This window comes from Cervus elaphus, chromosome 18 (assembly GCF_910594005.1).
Source record: "Cervus elaphus chromosome 18, mCerEla1.1, whole genome shotgun sequence".
NCBI classification, from domain to species: Eukaryota; Metazoa; Chordata; class Mammalia; order Artiodactyla; family Cervidae; genus Cervus; species Cervus elaphus.
Window position 1 is genome coordinate 56,789,394 of NC_057832.1, and position 20,142 is coordinate 56,809,535.

The window sequence follows — 20,142 nt, forward strand, 5'->3', positions numbered from 1 at the left end:
CTTATATACTGTTGGTAGAAAAGAAAAACTTATCATTTTGCAAAAAAGTCTGGCATTTTCTTGAACTGTTAAAGATATAGCTACCATATGGTCAAACCATTCCTCTTTTACATGTTTATCCAACAGAAATAAAAATATATGTCCATATAAAGATTTATATATGAACACTCAAAGCACCTTGATTGGTAATAGCCAAAAACTGGAAACAACCCAAACTGTCCATCCACAAGTGAACGCACGCACAAGCTGTAGTATACTTGCACAATGGAGTACCACACAGAAGTACACATTACAACATGGGTGATTCTACATACAGTCTGCTGCATGAAAGGCAAATGAGAATCCATAATACATGCTGTATCATTCAATCTGCACATAGTTCCAGGAAAAGTAAACTAGCTCAAAGTGACAAAAAGCTTGTCAGAATTTGCCTGGGGAAGGAGAAAGGAGACGGCAGGGAGAGGAATTATAAATGGGTACATGGAAACTTTTGCTGATGACAAGTATATTCACTGATCTTCACTGCTGTGATGCTTTCATGGTGTGCATATATATCAAAACCTAACAAAACTGTGCATATTAATTATGTTCAGGTTATTGTATACCAATTATACTCTAGTAAAAAAACTGTTCAAAAAAATCTCAGCGAGGACTTCTTTGAAATCCCTCCTCCCGAATGAAGAAGCCATTCACCATGGCCCGGAGTGTTCCCACTATGTTTGCAGGGTATGTCAACAATGAGAGGCCCTAGTTGCTCTTTATCCAGGCCATTTATCTGTAGCAAGGTTTGCATCTGTAGCAAGCAGCCTTGAAAGATGAAGTAACTTCGTCAGCACACAAAGAGCAGGCTTGCTTACTGCTTACAGCAAAATTGGCAGATTCTCCCAGCCTAAGGGAGACAAACTCACGGCATGCTTCCCACTGCACTGCGTCTCCCTGTGAGACCTGGAGGCGTGGGAAGCCAACAAACAAAGAGGCCAGTGCTCACGCAGCTTGGTATGCTGTGAGTAATAAAGTCCTTCTGCTCTGACCCAGGAGTCTCACGTCTTCTGACAATATCCAGAGCACTTTGGCAGGCTACCCTTTCAAGTAGGGTAAATATCTCAGATCTTTCACAGTTCTTGAGCTCCTCAAAGCTAAATCATATTCCTTTCATTACAGGAATGTGCTTTTTGCCTTCCCATTTACCACAATGTCCAATTTTATTTATGTAATGTATGTTTCCCATACTGGACTATAAACTCGATGAGAAAAGGATGACACTTGTTTTCTTCAATGCATATGTGGTACTCAACACAGTGCTTGACATAGTAGAAATCAAGTTAGTATCTCTTAATGACAGAATAAATTAAGTTTTGCTTTTCAGTGGAAAGTATGCTCACTTTGATAGAAATCTTATCTATGCAGAACAATCCACTGTTGAGGGTTTCAGAAAGACAAACTTTGACTATATTATCTCACTAAATGTGTCTGACTCATCGATTCTAAGTTACTTAAATACATTTAAATACATTTAAAGTTTACAAATAAATAGTGTGTGGTAATTCCTGAAGTTAAATTCTACTTTACTTTCTTTTATAAGTAGGTTTAAAATGTTCACATCAATTACCTATAAACTTGATTACAATAAATTATTTATTTGATAAATGTCTGTAGAACTTAACTGCATATCTTAATAATCTAACAAATCATTTACAGATAGAAAATGACAGGTTACTAATTCCCAGTTACTAAGTAATTCATTACTCAGATCATGCCTTCATATGAGCAACTGAGCAATATTGCTCAATTCTTTTTGAGCAATAACTAGTGACTCCAACATAGACACTAACATGGAGAGGAAACTCATCTTTATTTCAGTACCTTGTTTTATGAAGATTTCTTCATAGCAATGAACTCTCTAAGAAATTATTTATTAGTTTGTGTTGACTGTCTATGTTCCCTCTTCAGAATGCAAGTTTAATGAGACAGGGATACTATTTGATTTGTCTCTGTATTTCCTTTACCTAGAATAACACCAGGCATTGAATTACTGAATGAACAAACTGAAAAAAGAATGAAGAAGGACCTAGGTATGGAATTAAATCTTTTCCCTAGATTCTAATAGCCTAGACTTCATTACCTCACTCCTCCTAGACCCCCTGGTTTATCCCAGAGCTGCCGCTCTCACAGATCCTGGCCTTAGTCTTGAGTGGCCATGCTAAATCTCAGCCTGTGCGTCCGACTCTGCCAGCACATCTTCCTGTGTGAAGACGCAACACCTCATCTCTCAGCCGTTGACTGGAGTCCTGACCCAAAAAGGGCATCACTCCTGAAACCTCCCATCAATCTCCAGACAACCAAATCCTAGTCAGTGTTGAAATCTGGAAGGTAGACTAATCGACTACACAAGTATTTGCTGATCATTTACTATATGACAAATGCTGTTGCAAATGGTGCATATGCAGTAGTGAACAAAAGAAGCAAAGTTCCTACCCATGAGAAGCTTACCCTCCAATGAAGGAGAAAGATAGTAAACAAATTAGAATGTAACATAATATCAAGGTTAGTGAATAGTGATGTTGTTGTTCAGTTGCCCAGTCATGTCCGACTCTGCAGCCCCATGGACTGCAGCGTGCCAGGCCTTCCTGTCCTTCATCATCTCCCAAAATTTGCCCAAGTTCATGTCCACTGCATTGGTGATGCCATCCAGCCATCTCATCCTCTGATGCCCCCTTTTCCTTTTGCCCTCGATCTTTCCCAGCATCAGGGACTTTTCCAATGAGTCGGCTGTTCACATCAGATGATCAAAATACTGGCGCTTCAGCTTTAGCATCAGTCCTTCCAACAAGTATTCAGGACTGACTTCCCTTAAGATTGACTGGTTTCATCTCCTTTTGGTCCAAGGGACTCTTAGGAGTCTTCTCCAGCACCACAGTTTGAAGGCATCTATTTTTTGACATTCTGCCTTCTTCATGGTCCAGCTTTCATAACCATACGTGACACTGGGAAGACCCTAGCCTTGACTATATGGATCTCTGTCAGCAGAGTAGTGTCTCTGCTTTTCAACATACTGTCTAGGTCTGTCATCGCTTTCTTGCTAAGAAGCAATAGTCTTCTGATTTCATGGCTGCAGTCACTGTCCACGGTGATTTTGGAGCCCAAGAAAAGGAAATCTGTCACTACTTTCATCTTTTTCCCTTCTATTTGACATGCAGTAATGGGGCTGGATGCCATGATCTTAGTTTTTTAAATATTTAGTTTTAAGCTGGCTCTTTTACTCTCCCCCTTCACCCTCAACAAGAGGCTCTTTAGTTCCTCTTCACTTTCTGTCATTAGAGTGGTATCATCGGTGTATCTGAGGTTGCTGATGTTTCTCCTGCCTATTCTGATTCCAGCTTGTAACTCATCCAGCTTGGCATTTCTTATAATGTGCTCATGTACAGATTAAACAAACAGGGTGACAGCAGACAGCCCTGTCATACTCCTCTCTCAATCTTGAACCAGTCAGTTGTTCCATACAGGGTTCTAACTGTTGTTTCTTAACCCACATACAGGTTTCTCAGGAGACAGGTATTGGTCTGGTATTGCCATCTCTTTAAGAACTTTCCACAGTTTGTCATGATCCACACAGTCAAAGGCTTTAGTCTTTGTAGTCGATGAAACATAAGTAGATGCTTTTGTGGAATTCCCTTGCTTTCTCTATGATCAAGTGAATGTTGGCAATTTGATCTATGGTTCCTGTGCCTTTTCTAAACTCAACTTGGACATCTGGAAGTTCTTGGTTCACATAAATCTGATGCTGAGCAAGCAAGACTTTAAGCATGACCTTACTATCATGGAGATGAGTGTAGTTGTCCAATAGTTAGCACATTCTTTAGTACTACCCTTCTTAGGAACTGGGATGAGGATTGACCTTTTCAAGTCCTATGACCACTGATGGGTCTTCCAGATTTGCTAACATATTGAATGCAACACCTTGATGGCATCATCCTTTCGGTTCTGAATAGCTTTATTGGAATTCCACAGCACCCACTAGCTTTATTAACAGCAGTGCTTCCTAAGGCCCACTTGACTTCATACTCCAGAATGTCTGACTCTGGGTGGCTGACCACACCATCATAGTAATCTGGAGATAGGCAGCAGCATTTTATTTACTGACGACAGGGAGGGCCTCTCTGAGTGAAGTAAGGATGTGACCCATTTGGATGCCTGGGGAAAGACTGATTTGGATGGAAGAAACAGTAAATGCAAAAGATGTGAGGTAGACAATCCCAGCAGAGGTTGCTGCTCTTATTTTAATAACCTGTCATGCTCTTGACCTGAGAGAGTGAGCCTCCATAGCTAAATTAAGTCTCTCCTTTTTAAGTACACTGCTCCTCATTTCTAGTTCATTCCTTTCCTAATAGGCTCAGTTCCCAAAACCTGTCTTGCACCTAAATCATCTAGTACTATGAAACTAAAGAAGGGTTTGGTATGTCTTAGAAAGTATTTTCTGTTTCATAGTTGCATTAGATATATATTGCTACACAATAAACTGCCACAATGTAGCTGCTTATTTTAAAAAACATACATTTATTATCTCACAGTTTCTATGAGTCAGACATGCCAGGTCCTCTGCTTCAGGGTCTCTCATAACACTCCAATCAAGCTGTCAGCCATGGCTGGAGTCTCATCAGAAGGCTTAACTCGGGGAGAAGATTCCAAGCTCATGTGGTTGTTGTCAGGATTCAGTTCCTGATTAACTGAACTGGATTGAGGGTCTCAGTTCCTAGTTTGCTGTTGGCAAGGGGTCAACCATACAAGTGGACCACTCCAATATGACTGCTTACTTTATCAAAGCTTGTAATCCAAGAAGGCAATAGAGAGTGCTTGCTAGTAAAATGGAAATTACGCTCTTATGTTACCTAATCATACAAGGGACCTCTTCTTTGCATGATCTATAGATTACAAACAAGTTGTACCTGTCAAGGGGAAAAGATTACACAAGGGTGTAAATATCAGGAGAGAGGGATCAATGGGAGCCATCTTACAATCTATCTGCCCCGATAAAATAAACGACACTTCATTCACATCAATAAAAATTATAAAAAGGCAAATGCTGAGGGCCACCAGCAGTCTGACAAAGACCTACTTTTCAAATACGGATAGATTACAGACCTGGTTGCTCAGGCAGTAAAGAGCTGCTTACAATGTGGGAGACCTGGGTTCAATTTCTGGGTCAGGAAGATTCCCTGGAGAAGGGAATAAAAACCCACTCCAGTATTCTTGCCTGATGATTTCCATGGACAGAGGATCCTGGTGGCTACAGTCCATGGGGTCGCATGGACCCCATGGTTAGCTAGTCGACTGAGCGACCAACACAGACTATGTTACTCCTTCCTAATTAACAGTTTTATATAAAAAATCATTTACAGTATTGTTGAAAAATAGACCAAATATACTACAGAAATAGTTCCAGAATAAAATAATGGTAAGTCAATTGCACACAAGGTAATGAATTTTCCCATTACTCATAAAAAGAACTTTTCCTTCTAAGTTCCAGAAATGTATGGTCCAAGTTATATATTAAAAAGCAATCAATGTTTATATGACCTAAAACTAATTATAAATGCATTTTATTGAGGATTAATATGTCTTTTGATTTAATTTTAAAGTTATGATTTAATAAAACTAAAATCAGAATAGAAAACAGACCTTTTTAAAACTCAGAGAAGCCCTATTTAAGATGAACAGATATTAAAATGAAAGCTTTAGATGGAAAATCTGACCAAAGCCTAAAACATTAAGCTTTGAATGAAGAAACTGAGTTTAAAAAAAGCACACACAATCTAATATTAGCCACTTGCACAAACTACACTACACACACACACACACACTTAAGATGCAAAAACTGTCTGAAAATATCCAGATACAGCGCCAATGAGATTTTTTTAAGGTTTTGTTTTTTCATAATAACAGCAATACAAAGTATGGTATCCAATACCAACTGGGTATGTATTCTATACCATACCCTTCCCTTTTAACAGGAATACAAAGCACACATTCTTCTCCAAACTCTTAATTAGTTAACTTTGAATCCATTTATGAAGATGACCACCCTCATTATCTCACAATAAAAGGTGCAACAAAAATAAAGGTCACCTTCAACTTCTTACCCTCTATTCCCCTAAAAATGTTTGTCTTTAACTTTCTTCATAGGAACAAGTGTCCATTCTATACATGACCAATTATTCAACTTCCACACTTAATCTCATTCTATTTCAGCTCCTCCTCTATTACTCTCCCCTGTATTTTCAGCCTTCAATTATTTTTTTATAAAAAGACTGAACAATCTGATTGTATAAAAAAATCAAAAATACAAAATAATATGGCAAACACTTCCCCTTGACCTTCCAACAGTTAATGAGTAGCCACAGTCCTGTCACTGCTTATAATCATAGTCTACATACATCTTCTTGCCTCCTCCAGGCTATAACCCAACTTCCAACTGCCACAATGCCACTGAAACTATTTTGGTTAAAGTCACAGTATCAAATGAACCTATCTACAAAACAGAAACAGACTCACAGACATAGACAACAGACTTGCAGGTGCCAAGGGGGAGCAGGGAATGAGAGGGATAGACTGTGTGTCTGGGGTTATCACCACTTACCAGCTTGATGCTGTTTTACCTATCATAACCCTAGCCAATTTTCCTTGACTGCTGCCAGTTATTTTGGAGCAAATGACAACATCGTATTATTTCATCCATAAATACTTCAGCATGTATCTCTGATAGTAAAGACTATTTTAAAAAAGTAACCATAGTTCTCTTATCACACTTTACAAAATTAACAATTAGTGACAGCATCTGTATGACTGACTTGTGATTTTTTTTTTAGCTTGTTTATTTAGGACCCATAAATAATCCATATATTATAATCATCTGATATATCATCAAGCCCCATCTATAGTTCCTCTCTTTTTTATTCCTTTTAATTCTTTATTTAAGAAATTGGGTCATATATCCTCCAGAGCTTCCCAGTCTGAATTTTGCTTACTGCACCCTTGGATCCCTGTATTTCCTGTAAATTTATCAGCTGGATCTAAAACAATACATTTCAACCTTGGCTGCACACTGAAACAACTCTGGAAGCCTAAAAAAAGTCCTGATGCTTGGGTCTCAACTCAGAGACGTTAATGCAATTGCAGTATAGACTGTGAGATTTTTAAATACTCTTTAAGTGATTCTAATATGCAACTAAGTTGAAAACCACTGCAGCAGTTAAGAGATTTGATCTGTTTCCACAGTCTATAATTTCTGATAAGCCTACTACATATGTATCATATGAATTTGTATGGCAATATGACGTGTACTCAGTTGTGTCCGACTCTTTGTGACCCCATGGACTATACAGTTCATGGAATTCTCCAGGCCATAATACTGGAGTGGGTAGCCTTTCCCTTCTCCAGGGGATCTTCCCAACTCAGGGACTGAACCCAGATCTCCCGTATTGCAGGCGGATTCTTTACCAGCTGAGCCACAAGGGACACCAAGCAACTGCTTATATAATTTTGTTAGATCCTTATCTATTTTGTTAGATAATTTTGTTAGAAATTCTTCTAAGGTTTGGATGCTAATGAATAATGTGTGAGGGTGACTATTTCCATACAGGCTTGCCAGCAGAGTGTGTTATCAAACTTCTTTTTACTTATGGCTAATTTGATGGGGTCACAAAGAGGAGGACACAACTGAGCGACTGAACAATTGATAGATGAGAAATGGTGTTTCTGTATACTTTTATTTTGCATTTTTCTATATATGATAACACTGAGAATCTTTTACAAACAAGATGCATTTATACTATTTTGGTAGGGTTGTTGGTCTTTTTTCTTATTTTAGAAGATTTTTTATGTACTAACTCTTTTTCATTGAGGTAAAGTTATATTTTTCTCATTTGTTATTTTATTTTGCTTAAGAGTTTTTTGGCCATGTAAAATTTTTAACACAGTCAAATTATCAATCTTCTCATCATTGCTTCTAGAAATTAAATCAGAGAAATTTCCCCTAGACATAGCTTGCTCACTTGTGTTTCTGCTAGCATTTGAATAGCTTTATATTTTACATTTAATTCTTTGGTCTACTTGAAATTTACCCTGCTATGTGAGGTAAAGTGGGGATTTTCTCCTCTGAGCTCTTTTTTATCTCAATCTACTCTTCAACCCTGAGCACTTCACTCATTTCCATAACTACAGGATCACACTTATCCATTCAACAAATTTTTATGGAAGATTTAATTAAGTAGCCTAGTCTTGTTTTAGCTCAATGAAAACTGTTTCACAGTTCATAACTAATGATATAAAGTACTTTAAAATATCAAATAAATGAAGGCATAAGGAAAAAAGTAAAAAATATCCTATAATAATCATGCTTTTGTATCCCTGTTTACCCCATATACATACTGTTTGTTTTCTAAAAGTATTTCATATTTTAGGGTCTCATTTACCTTATATGTGCTATTTTTTTAATGAAAAGTATTTCTATTTTACAGTTTGCATTTTCCTCAGATTTCCTAACACATAAAGCCTTTACTATTAAAGTAACACTTTAGGAATTCATTTCAACAGGATATCTATTTTGTATTGAGCACTGTGCCATGTGAGTGACAGGAATATAACATGGAACAGAGGCACACAGAGATGGTTTCTCTACAGCCTAGCAGGAGATACGGACAAGCAAGGAGGTTAGCCATAACAATGCGGTGAGATAAGGATTAAAACTGGGAACATGTTAGAGTTTTGTGGGAGCAGACAGAGGATGCCATACCCATATTTGAGTGCAATGATGAAGAGGGAAGAATCAAGGAACACTGAAAAGATGAATGTGAATTATCCAGATAAAGAGGAGGATTACAGACAGGTGCTTCAGTATTGGTAAATACTGAGAAGAAAGAGGGTGATTCATTCAAGAACTAAAGCTCCAGGACGAAATTTTTTAAAAAAATTAGAAGGGAGGAAAATAGTGCTAAGCGGATAGGAAGGAACCAAAAAGAACAACACGTTGGGACTGTATCCTGAGGGAGACGGGCAAGAAGAGCGGCAGCAGACCAGTGCTCCCAAGGTAACAACTAAAGAAGGCAGACATATTTTTAAAAAGTTAAGCTTGCCCCATACAGAGAACCTTTGCTGGAGAAGACGAAAACAGGAAAGACTTTCGGTGATTTATGAGACTGGAATGAACATTTTGAAACTTAACAAGTCTCAACCTGAGTAGCTTATAGAAGACCTACTCAGTTATATAGTTGCAAGGGAAGTTGGGGAACTAGGTCCAAAGCTTCAAAGAACAGAAGTTAAAATATCCTTCATATTTGTGGAAACATATCATAGGAAACCTAAGATGAGAGAACACGCCTATCAACAGAGAGAGGCAGATCTTCCTTGCCATGAAGACATCCAACAGATTCTGGTGGGAGCCTAAAGAGCTTGTCTGGAAACCTCTGGAGAACAGAACTATATCAACTTCAATATTTCAGGGCTGAGGGGACAAAGACCCTCCAATCTCTCAATTAAAAGCCTGGGACAAGGGACTTCCCTCACAATCCGGTGGTAAGACTTCACATTCCACAGCAGGGGGAGGGAGTTTCATCCCTGGTTTGGATAACTCACAGCCAAAAAACCAAAACATAAAACAGAAGCAATACTGTAACAAAGTCAATGAAGACTTCTAAAATTGTCAAAAAAAAAAAAAATCTTAAAAAGAAAATTAAAAAAAACTTGGGAGAAGCATGCCTAAGTAAAGGGGAGAATTAGAGACAGACTGTCTCATTAAAACAGCAATTACCTGTCATCCAAAGGGAGAGAAAAGAAACAAACAAAATATTTCATAATATGTAAATGAAACCCTATAAACCAGTTAAGACAGATAATGCTATAGAAAATAACATTTTTAAAAGACTATATGCAGATGGCCAATGTACATATGGAAAAGTGAGTAATATCATTAATCACAAGGAAATAAAAATTAAAGCACAATGTGATTTGACTCAACGTCTACCAGAATGGTCAACAAAACACAGAAAATACAGATGGCCAACAAACACTTGAAAAGATGCTCAATATCTCTCATTATTAGAGAAATGCAAATCAAAACTACAATAAGGTACAACCTCACAGTGCTAAGAACGGCCATCGTCAAAAAATCTACAAACAATAAATGTTGAAGAAGGTGCGGAGAAAAGGGAGCTCTCTTGCACTCTTGGTAGCAGCCAGTATGGAGAACAGTATGGAGGTACCTTAAAAAACTAAAATTAGAGCTACCATATGATCCAGCAATCCCACTACTGGGCATATACCCTGAGAAAACCATAATTCAAAAAGACACATGTATCACAAAATTCACTGCAGCACTATTTACAATAGCCAGGACATGGAAGCATTCTAAACGTCCACTGACAGATGAATGGATAAAGAAGATGTGGTACATACATACAATGGAATATTAGTCATAAAATGGAAAGAAACTGGGTCATTTGTAGTGATGTGGATAGACCTAGACTCTGTCCTACAGACTGAAGTCAGAAAGAGAAAAACACTGTATATTAATGCATATATATGGAATCTAGAAAAAAACAGTATAGATAAATCTATTTGCAGGGCAGGAATAGAGAGGCAGACATAGAGATGGACATGTAGACACAGTGGGGTAGGCACAGGTGGGACAAATTGGGGAAACATTCTAACATTTTTTAAATCTACATTAAATAAAGTATTTATAAATGCATAGCTTGTTTATCCCTCTATTTCCTGGCAAGATTGGACTCCTGATTTATTACTGTGTTTTTTAAAAGTAAAGGTAATGAGTTTTAGCATACATTTTAAGTCTGAAAGCTTCCTAAATCTTCAAATATGCATATCTCCTAAAGTATCTCTCCAATTCACGTGTGATTTTCCAAAGCACTAGAAATATATACTGTGTAGTTCTCTTAATTCTATGACACAAGTCTTTCAGTTGCTTAAGACTTCTTTTTTTTTTTTTTGCTTAAGACTTCTGAGAGACTAAAACTGCACAAAGGGCTTTAAATATTTTAAAAAAGATTTACTTGCCAGAAGATTTTAAGCATATTTCAAAAAATCTTTTTAAGCTTTTATAAAAGGGCACTAGCATCTTTTCGATGTAATATTTATTTTGCTTGTTTCTAATGAGACTTGAAAATATGTGTACCATAACCCAACAGGCTGGTAAACAACCGTTATTATCTGGAAACTACAATAGAGAGGTAACAGACATAAATCTTAGAAATCATCTTGGAAATAACTACCAGCCATAGACAATTAAAGCTGCACATGTCTGGCAGAAGCTATTCTGAATCTTCATAATCACAAATTCAGGCCCCTTTCCTTTTTAAAAAAGTAAATTCATTGTCAAACCCATAGATATATCTTATTATATCAAGCAGAAATTCTTTTTACTAAGCATGAACATTTATAATCAGAAAGAACATGTTCCTAACTAGGAAATTTTTCCTCTAGGTATTTTCTGCCAAAATCTTACTTACTTATACAATCTGTTACATTGTGTATAATATTCAACTCTGCAGATGGTTGCATTTTCTTAATATTGCCTGTCTATAATTTTAACAATTACTACATTACATTTCATGGACTGTTGGTGCTATATAAATAGACTCCAGCTCTCTCTTTAGTCTTAAAACTAAGCAAGCACAGGCCTTGTAGGCCTGCAGGGTGCAGCCCAACAGCTTCTTAGGTGTTTCTCACTTTATGTTAATTTTGTAATATTTTCCTCAAACTTTTATTTTAAAAAAGTTTTTTTAAACTTATTTTGTGTTGTGTTAGTTGCTCAGTTAAGTCCGACTCTTTGCAACCCAAGGACTGTACTCTAGCAGGCTCCTCTGTTCATGGGATTTCCCAGGCAAGAATACTGGAGTGGGTAGCCATTCCCTTCTCCAGGGGATCTTCCCAAACCACGGATAGATCGAACCTGAGTCTCCTGCACTGCAGATAGATTCTTTACCCTCTGAGTCACTAAGAGTTCTCTCAAAGGAAGTTATTACAGTAATAATGTTAATAGAAGCAACCAACTACTCCGAATGTAAATATTAATGGGGTTTTCTGCCTAAAAATATTGTATTTCCTCTCACTAGCTTCTTTGACTACACAAGTCAGATAGGTTCCATAGGATAAGAAGTGAAACATAGCCACTGGATTTGGTAATTAAGAGGTAGGTCATTGCTTGCTTCATTGAGAGCAATTTCAGTAGAATGCAAGAGTTCACCAAGTTGAGAAATCAATGGAATAAAACTGAAGACAAAAAATGTAAACTACTCTTTTGATAAGTTAGAATAAAAGAGGAGAGATTAGACAGCAACTAAAAAGAAACTCTATAGCTTTAATTAGATTAGAGCACTGAAATAGGTTTATATCAAAGGGGGAAAGATCAAAAGAAAAGTGGAAATGCAAAATCAAAAAAAGAATAATGTCGCTGAGAGGACGGGTTTAAACAAAGGATCAGGTGTCCATCAGTAAATGGGTGGCTTTGAAGAAGAAAGTTATCTTACTCTTCAAGGCCCACAGGGAGGAAATCAGGCTTTTCTTTGGAGGACAGTTACAGACTTCTGAGTTTCTTAATGACATTAATTGTCCTGCTGACCCAGGAGAAAAGGTTAGTTACTCAAAGTGGGCACTGGGAAAAAGGAGGGCATGTGGAAAGAGCCAAGGGTTTGTAATGGTTACAGAAAATAAGAAAGCAGATGACCAAAGGTAAGTAGATGATGGTACCATTAAGTGTGCGTGCACACACACACACACACACACACACACACACACACACACACACACACACCCTACGTAATATTGGGTTGGCCAAAAAAGTTCGTTTGGGTTTTTCCATAACTTCTTAAGGAAAACCCAAATGAACTTTCCGGCCAACTCAGTATTTTGAAATGCACTTATAAAAACTGCTTTTAAAGCTAGATGACAGACTTCTGCTGCTGGTAAGATGTGGTAACATGAACAAGAATTACTCTCCTCTCTGAAATAACCAAAAGACAAACAAGGTGATGATATGATATGATATAATGAGTTTTAAAACACTGAACACAATGTGATCCTTGAGAAACAGGAAATAGCAGCCTGTGACTGCTGGCAGTTGTTTCCAGGCTATGGCACAGGAAAGTGGAAGCAATCTTTCTCCCTCTATGGTCCTCAAGACCAGGAAGACAATGAGAATTCACAAGACAACATGCCAGAGAGAGCTGCACAAAAAGAGAACTGCAAAGATCTGCAAATGATTCACCCTGAGTATTCAGCAAAACACTAATCAGTATATGTGAGAGAAAGCTTCCAGAGTTTGGGGGGTAAAAACAAGCATAAAGATTAAAGAGAATATACCTGTTCCTCATGCAAGACTGGGAAGAGTGCCTGTTCCCTAAAGCCAAACTAAAAAACCAAAACTATTTGGTAGAGTAATACGAGTCTAGCCTCAGCAGTGGGAAATAATTAGCTCCAAAGTAAACACTGCTCAGGTTTTGCCAATAAATCTAAAAAGCAAGACTCAAAGGGATCAAAATTATTTTTCAGCAAATTGACAGTATCCAAGAGTAAGACTATTGACTGGAAGACAAAAGTATCTAGTACCAAACAAGGTAAAATTCATGTCTGATACTCAATCACAAATTATTAGATATACAAAAAAGTAGAGAAAAATATCAGTGATGAGAAGAAAATTCAATCAACCAGACCCAGAAATGACACAGGACTGAATTATAGACAAGGGCATTTCCATTCCAGTTCCACTCCCTAGAGTTGAAAATGAGCAGAAGCATGTGGGGCTCCAACGCATGGAAGACTTTGGATCCCCCATTCTGTGTTTGTAGGGAGTAGACTCCTGCTTTCCTGACCTTCCCTGAGTTCCAGAGTTCCTTGTGCCATCACAAGAGGAATTATCATACATTGTTGATGTGGATGAAAAATCATACATTCATCTTAGGAAACAGTTCAACAGTTATTTGAAGGTAAACATATATGTATCAAATGATAAGGAAATTCCACTCAACCATTTACCCAAGAGAATGAAGACATATGTCTACAAAAGATCTATATGTAAAGGATTACAGTAGCTTTACTCATAATAACCTCAAACTTTAATAACCCAGTTATCCTCCAACTGGGGAATAGACAAATAGCATATATCTATACAATGAAAGTTTAGCAGAAATAAAAATAGACTCCTGGAACATGCAACAACATGAATAAATCTTAAAATAACTATACATTGCTATAAAAGTTCTCATACTGCATGAGTCCAGTTTTATCAAAATCTCTGAAAAGCTAACTTATACTGACAGAAAACTTACCATTAGCTGCCAGGAGCCAAGACACAGGAATAAGAAATTGACTAGGAGTACATGAAGGACATTTGGGGGTGATGAAAATGTTCTATGTCTTATAATGGCAATTATAAGGATGTAAACACTTGTCAAAAACTCATAGAATCCTCTGCTTAAAGTTGGTAAATACATGTAAATTACATATTAAAAAAGATGACCAAACAGATACATAAAGCAGAGAAAAGCACAGTATTCTCGGAGTAGAGTGATTTGTAGAAGAAAATGGAGAGAATCAGTCCTAAATAAACCCTCTGCATAAGTTCTCTCCGACCACACAGGAATGAAGACTTCTGTGGTCACTACCTTGCTGCACAGCTCTTTACAAATAGAAGCAGGAAAGCAGGTCCTGTGGTTACTCACCCAGGACTGCCAGGGACTCAGTAATGCTTATGTATACTAGTACTTTCAGTAAATGTTTGTGAATAAAAATTTAACTACACACAAACTCTCAAGTCTTTTAAAAAGTCTCCAAACATTTAATGCTCTTACATTCAGTGATTAGGCAAAAACACTTCCATGATATTAGCTAGTTTGTATATTTCACTGTTTAGAACTACCTTGTGCCATTATTTCACGACAAAAACAAACTGAGAGAAAATTTTTGGATCATATTTGGTTAAGTAACTTTTAACTCGTGGGCATTTCATCTGTTCATTCATCAAATCTTCATTTTTACAAAAAGGAAAAAAACGATAAGGTCTCTGTGTCTTAATATCTCTTAGTTAGGAACTAAAATACTCTAATTAAAATACTCTACAAGCATTAATAAAATTCTTCAACATCAAACATCCTTTCACACAGAAAAAATTCAGAGTTCCCCTGGTTGAATTATGGAGAATTAACTTATTCTTCTGAAGAATTTCATTTCATATTCTAAGTATTTTAAAAGTAAAGAAAAGAACTTATTGCTTATATAACTGAACATACAGGTAACATAAGAAGTGACAATTACCCAGGAGTTTCTGAAAGATATGTTCTATAAACCAATAGATCAAAACTTCTTGAAGTAACTGAAAAACTTTGAAATCAATTTGCAAAATAAATACTATACTTACAATTTGTTGCTGTCTGAAATTGAGAAGAAAGTGCTTGAGTAACTGCATTCCAAAATGTATATAAAATTTCAGCCTGTCCATCCTGTGGCCCAAAAAAAGGGGGGTCTATTATTTTTTTTAATGATAATGGATAAGATATAGCATTGACAATGTATTAAAAATGTATTTAAGTCAAAATTCCTAAGACATCTATCAAACAACGAAATTATTAAGTAACTACATAGAAATGTATAGATGATTCAAATCACGTCTCATGTTCAGATAATCAGTCACCATCATTCTCTGCTACTTACTAGCTGAGTGAGCTTGAGCAAGTTGCTAAATCATTGTATGACTATGGTAACAGTACCTACACTGCAGAATTATTATGAGGATTTTTAAAGTTTTTAAAAGTGAACTCTTGGGAGGGGGGATCGGGATGGGGAATACATGTAAATCCATGGCTGATTCATGTCAATGTATGACAAAAACCACTACAATACTGTAAAGTAATTAGCCTCCAACTAATAAAAATAAATGGAAAAAAAAAAAAAAAACTTACTGGGGAAGAAATTCAAAGGAAAGAAAATATTTCTATATTTATCAAATTTAAGTTCACATTTAATATATTCAGCAACATTTGACTTGTACTCATGTTGGTGCCATTTACTACTTAATATAGATAAAAATTGTTACTTAGAAGAGTAAAATAAATTTTCATATGTTTTTAATAAACTAGTGGTCCTCACCCCTAAAAGTTAAAAAAAAAAAAAAAAAAGTGAACTCTTGGGACAGTTCTTAACATGTAATAAACCCTCAGTGAATGTTAGTTATTACTATAACAATTATCATCATCATTTTATATACAAAAGGCAATTTGTGTGACCATAAGAAAATGAAGAACAAGCATACTTAGATTAAGACTGACCAGCAGGATATAATTCACCAACTACAAAAGAGAACTGCCTGAATAATAGATATAATTTTGTGTTTTCTTTTTTACATCACAGAAATTACTATTTGGAATAAGAAATGGCAACCCACTCCAGTTTTCTTGCTGGGACAATTTCATGGACAGAGGAGCCTGGCAGGTTACAGCCCATGGGGTCACAAGAGTAGGATATGACTGAGTACAAATTACTATTACTCAGCTTAGCAGGATACTATCATTCAACTGTTAATACATATTTTAGAAAGTAATTAGTACAAGAAAGGATAAACATTAGTTTAAGTATCATTTGTTAAAATAAGAAAGCATTTTAATACTGTTAAAGCAAAATGGCACTTCTAGAAATTTTACCAAGTCCTTTAATGAACTTCTACATGTGTGGTATATAATATCAAATTGTTGATATTCTATTTTTGAAGTACAAGAATGCCAATTTCACATGGTTCACTTTAATCACATAAATATGTATAATGCTCAAATATGACTACTCTCATAAAAAAGAATAATTAAGAAATTCATTAATTCTGTTTTAGTTTTGCACTTGCAGAAATGAAATTCTACTTTTCAAGGTTATAAAGAAAATGAACTATGAAAAATACTGATTTCTCACTTCTATATCTACATACATATCTATTTTCCTTGTTATTTGTTTCTTTAGTAAGTCTTTTGTTTTGATTTCAAATGGGTATTGTGTATCAGAAAAATAGGAAAATCAAATGGTTGCTAGTGTCTTACTCAGGGATCAAAAAGCAGATTCAGATCACCAAGATTTTATGCAACATGTGTATTGTATGTGTGCATGCTCAGTTGCTCAGTGGTGTCCGACTCTGCGACCCCATGGACTGCAGTCTGCCAGGCTCCTCTGTCCATGGAATGTTCCAGGCAAGAATACTGGAATGGGTTGCCATTTCCTCCTCCAGGGGATCTTCTGGACCCAGAGATCGAACCTGCATCTCCTATGTCTCCTGCATTGGTAAGCAGATGCATTGTATATCATATAGCCTAAAATGGATGTTTTTCCAACAAGGACCTATAATAGCACAAGGAATTACATTCAGTATCTTGCAATAACTTCTAATGGAAAAGAATCTGGAGAAGTATCTATATATACTATATATAAAACTATAACTGAATCACTTTGCTGTACTGTAACTAATGCAACATTGTAACTGATTATAAACTTTAGTTTAAAAAACTTTTTCATCAAATTAAAGAATCACTATAATACATCACATTAACAAAATGAAGGACAAAACCACATGATCATCTCAACTGATAGACAAAATAGCATTAGACAAAGTTCAACACACTTTCATGATAAAACCACTCAATAAGCTAGGAAATTATCACAACATAATAAAGGCCATATATGACAAGTCCACAGGTAACATCATAATGGTAAAAATCTGAAAGCGAAGATGCAGAACATTTGATGACTATATATATATATATATATATACACAAATACATGTGCATATATATATATGCTTCTATACACACACACACACACACACTTAAATAAGAAAATAGGTCAATCTTGCTTAAGCATACAAATACAAAATTCTCAGGTATAATAGTAAATTGACTTTGTTTTTCGAATTATCTACCTAAACAAGTTGGATTTATGTCAGCAATGTATCACTAAATATGATGAAATGTATTAATGCAATAGCCCAATGTTTCCAATAAGGAAATCTACAGAATCATGTAGCTGAGTGAAAAAAAGGCAATTAATACCCTTCATTTAAATTAACAAAATACTTAATATCCAGTTCTCATTTTTTAAAAAAATTCATAGAAAACAATGCATAAAATGATTCCTGTTCTTTTAAAACTGTGGTTAAAAAACACAAAATTTACCATATTAGCCACTTTGAGGAAGACAGTAGTGTTAATTCCATGTACATTGTTGTACAACAGATCTCTGCAACTTTGCCACTTGCAAATCTGAAACTCTATAACTAATGAACTACTCCCATTTTCATTCTCCTCCAGCCCTTGCAAACTACCTATCTATTTTCCAAGAATGTAACTATATAAAATATGTGTGCTTTTTGTGATCAGACTGTTTCATTTAGCATGATGTCAAGTTTCAACCATCTTTAGCATCTTGTTTAAGACTAAACAATATTCCATTGTATGTATGTACACATGTATGTCTGTGCCTATAACATATTTTCTTTTTTTTTTAAGCAACATTTCTTTTTTTTTAATTTATTTGTTTTAATTGGAGGCTAATTACTTTACAATATTGTAGTGGTTTTTGCCATACATTCACATGAATCAGCCATGGGTGTACATGTGCTCCCCATCCTGAACGCCCCTCCCACCTCGCTCCCCATCCCATCCCTCAGGGTCATCCCAGTGTACCAGCCCTGAGCACCCTGTCTCATGCATCAAACCTGGACTGCCAATCTGTTTCACATATGAAAATATATATGTTTCAAAGCTATTCTCTCAAATCATTCCACCCTTGCCTTCTCCCACACAATCCAAAAGACTGGTCTATACATCTGTGTCTCTTTTGCTGTCTCGCATATAGGGTCATTGTTACCATCTTTCTAAATTATATACATATGTGTTAGTATACTGTATTGGTATTTTTCCTTCTGACCTTCACTCTGTATAATAGGCTCCAGTTTCACCCACCTCATTAGAACTGATTCAAATGTATTCTTTTTAATGGCTGAGTAATATTCCATTGTGTATATGTACCACACCTTTCTTATCTGTTTGTCTGACGATGGACATCTGGGTTGTGTCCATGTCCTGGCTATTATAAACTGTGCTGCGATGAACACTGGGGTAGACGTGTCTCTTTCAATTCTGGTTTCCTCGGTATATATGCACAGCAGTGGGAACGCTGGGTCATCAGTTCAGTTCAGTCGCTCAGCCATGTCCGACTCTCTGCGACCACACGAACCGCAGCATGCCAGGCCTCCCTGTCCATCACCAATTCCCAGAGTCCACCCAAACACCATGTCCATTGAGTCAGTGATGCCATCCAACCATCTCATCTTCTGTTTTCACCTTCTCCTCCTGCCCTCAATCTTTCCCAGCATCAGGGTCTTTTCCAATGAGTCAGCTCTCCACATCAGGTGGGCAAAGTATTGGAGTTTCAGCTTCAACATCAGTCCTTCCAATGAACACCCAGGACTGATCTCCTTTAGAATGGACTGGTTGGATCTCCTTGCGGTCCAAGAGACTCTCAAGAGTCTTCTCCAACACCACAGTTCAAAAGCATCAATTTTTCGGTGCTCAGCTTTCTTAACAGTCCAACTCTCACATCCACACATGACCACTGGAAAAATCATAGCCTTAACTAGACAGACCTTTGTTGACAAAGCAATGTCTCTGCTTTTTAATATGCTGTCTAGGTTGGTCACAACTTTACTTCCAAGGAGCAAGCGCCTTTTAATTTCATGGCTGCAGTCTTTATCTGCAGTGATTTTGGAGCCAGGAAAATAAAGTCAGCCACTGTTTTCACTGTTTCCCCAGCTATTCCCCATGAAGTGATGGGACCAGATGCCATGATCTTAGTTTTCTGAATGTTGAGCTTTAAGCCAACTTTTTCACTCTCCTCTTTCATCAAGAGGCTCTTTAGTTCCTCTTCAGTTTCTGCCATAAGGGTGGTATCATCTGCATATCTGAGGTTATTGATATTTCTCCCAACAGTCTTGATTCCAGCCTGTGCTTCCTCCAGCCCAGCGTTCCTCATGATGTACTCTGCATATAAGTTAAATAAGCAGGGTGACAATATACACAGACTTGATGTATTCCTTTTCCTACTTGG

General features: G+C 36.7%; 1 protein-coding gene across 1 annotated transcript in view; it reads right to left on the minus strand.

Moving 5' to 3' along the window:
* The window catches only part of COG5 (component of oligomeric golgi complex 5), a 269,120-nt gene that overhangs the window by 74,959 nt on the left and 174,019 nt on the right, over positions 1–20,142 (minus strand). Inside the window, exon 11 of the mRNA XM_043871704.1 lies at positions 15,422–15,503. Coding sequence (XP_043727639.1) covers positions 15,422–15,503 — 82 coding nt within the window. The remainder of the gene's footprint in view (positions 1–15,421; positions 15,504–20,142) is intronic.